Genomic DNA, 1,833 nt, shown 5'->3' with positions numbered 1-1,833 from the left:
ACATGTACATGAATGCAGCAGTCATAAGGTTGATCTTGAAAAATCAACCTCAACCCTACATATAGGCTACTGCCTATAAAATAGATACACATACACTCTCATGCCTGTACCTGGTGCTTAGGATCAATCATATTCAGAACAGGATAGAGGCAGCTATCAGGTCTTATCATTTCTTTCTTCTGACTGGTTGAGTCATTCTTCCTGCGTAGGCTCAACGATAGGAACAACTCCAGTAGTCCTGGCTGCGTCCCCATTGATACTGATATCAGATTAAGTATAGCAATCCTCAGGTTATTAGTCTAATAGAAACAGCTTGTATGGAATGACTAAAAAACCCTCTACCATACTTCAGTCCTTGCTGATAGTCGAGTAACAAAATTATCTCTCAGAGCAAGAGCCTCTTGACCAAGACATGAGAACATTGACATTGGAGCTACCTATGATGATATAATAAAATAAAAAATACATTAAATATTGTGTACTGTACACATACAGATGCTAGTCTTGTTAGTAGTTGGATGGCTGATATGGGTACAGTGTTGTCATCATGATGGTATATGTATGAAGCCAGTCTAGTCACAATGTGTTGAGGAGTGGAGGCTGAAAAGAACGAATGACCAACTGTCCTTGTAGCTAAGGCCTCCTCCAATGGTGTCACTGACTACATAACATAATAATAATAAATTAATAATATTAAATATTTAAAATATTTAGTAAAAAATAACAAGCTCACTTCAGTTTTCTTGCATTGCAATAAGAGATCGGTGATTTTGAATGATATCTTTAAAGACTCAATTGGTACTGAAGTCTGACACCAACTAAAAAAACACACACACATAGAATATGAAAAACCTCAATATACTTGAAGATGGACTAACTTGTGAGATGATGCCATCAGTTTATTAACAGTGCTGACTCCCATACCAAGTACATTGATTATCAGTACATGTCCGGATGATGTTAACAGCAAATCAACAGTGAAATCATGTAGCATACTAACCAATACACAATACACTAGTACAGTGAACAGTGAGTCTACTTACGTATGAATACTGTCACTAGCTTTATTGGCAGTAGTCTCCAATACCTTAAGACAAAGCTTCAATATGAGATGACCTAAAATATACGGAAATGAATGAACTGTGTAATGTAATTATGCACATACAGAACTCTTCTCTGTCCTTCTGGCTATTATACCTCCAGTTCTGACTGGTTAGAAACACAGCCTGCATAATGTACACAATAGTGGCCAGCATGTACTCAGATATGGTATCAGAGGAGGATAGACTGCTGTGTAGGAGTCTCATCATTGCTAGTGTCACAGCATAGCAGCCATGAGCTCTCTCCCAGACATTTAGAATATTGCAATAATGACTGGGAGATATCTGTAGACTGTAGCACAGGAAGGGGGGAAATACCAATGTAATGCAATGTATTTGGTTTTATATTACTTTTGTGGTGATCCGATTAATTGTGGTAGAAATCCAGTCTGAGCTAACTGTCTCCAAACTTCTTCTGCTTGATTCTCTGCCATCACTGCCAAGCAATTGATACATTCGGCTATGAGAAATACTGGTGGATGCAATAAGCCAGAAAACCTGGGAACAATAATACAGTACTGGAGTAGTGACAGTATTAGTAATAATGAGCTTACTTGTGTAACACGCTATACACATTAGATAGCAGTGGGCCAATGTTGAATGAAACAGACCAGTTATACTTGATGACTCTTGCTGTGAGTTTAATAATCATTGTCACATAGTCTACAACTGGATGACTCTCAGAGCCTATACAAATACTAAAGCATTAATATTGACATTATCATGTATACTC

At 37.5% G+C, this 1,833-nt stretch overlaps 1 protein-coding gene across 1 annotated transcript; it reads right to left on the bottom strand.

Annotated features, from left to right (window-relative positions):
- Positions 1-110: 110 nt before the first annotated feature.
- On the bottom strand, positions 111-1,817 carry LOC109592114 (nucleoporin NUP188 homolog; the record flags this gene model as incomplete). Its single annotated transcript, XM_020007660.1, has 9 exons — positions 1,655-1,817; positions 1,452-1,598; positions 1,166-1,392; positions 1,044-1,116; positions 879-995; positions 734-818; positions 494-661; positions 348-437; positions 111-299 (listed from the first exon to the last, which is right to left on the bottom strand). Coding segments are annotated over exons 1-9 (1,194 nt in total), but the record flags the coding sequence as incomplete, so codon positions are not given.
- Between the last annotated feature and the right edge of the window lie 16 nt (positions 1,818-1,833).

Source organism: Amphimedon queenslandica, unplaced genomic scaffold (assembly GCF_000090795.2).
Source record: "Amphimedon queenslandica unplaced genomic scaffold, v1.1 AMPQUscaffold_6249_Cont21790, whole genome shotgun sequence".
Taxonomy (NCBI): domain Eukaryota; kingdom Metazoa; phylum Porifera; class Demospongiae; order Haplosclerida; family Niphatidae; genus Amphimedon; species Amphimedon queenslandica.
Note: the sequence above shows the minus strand (reverse complement) of the source record. Positions and strands in the feature narration are given on the sequence as shown.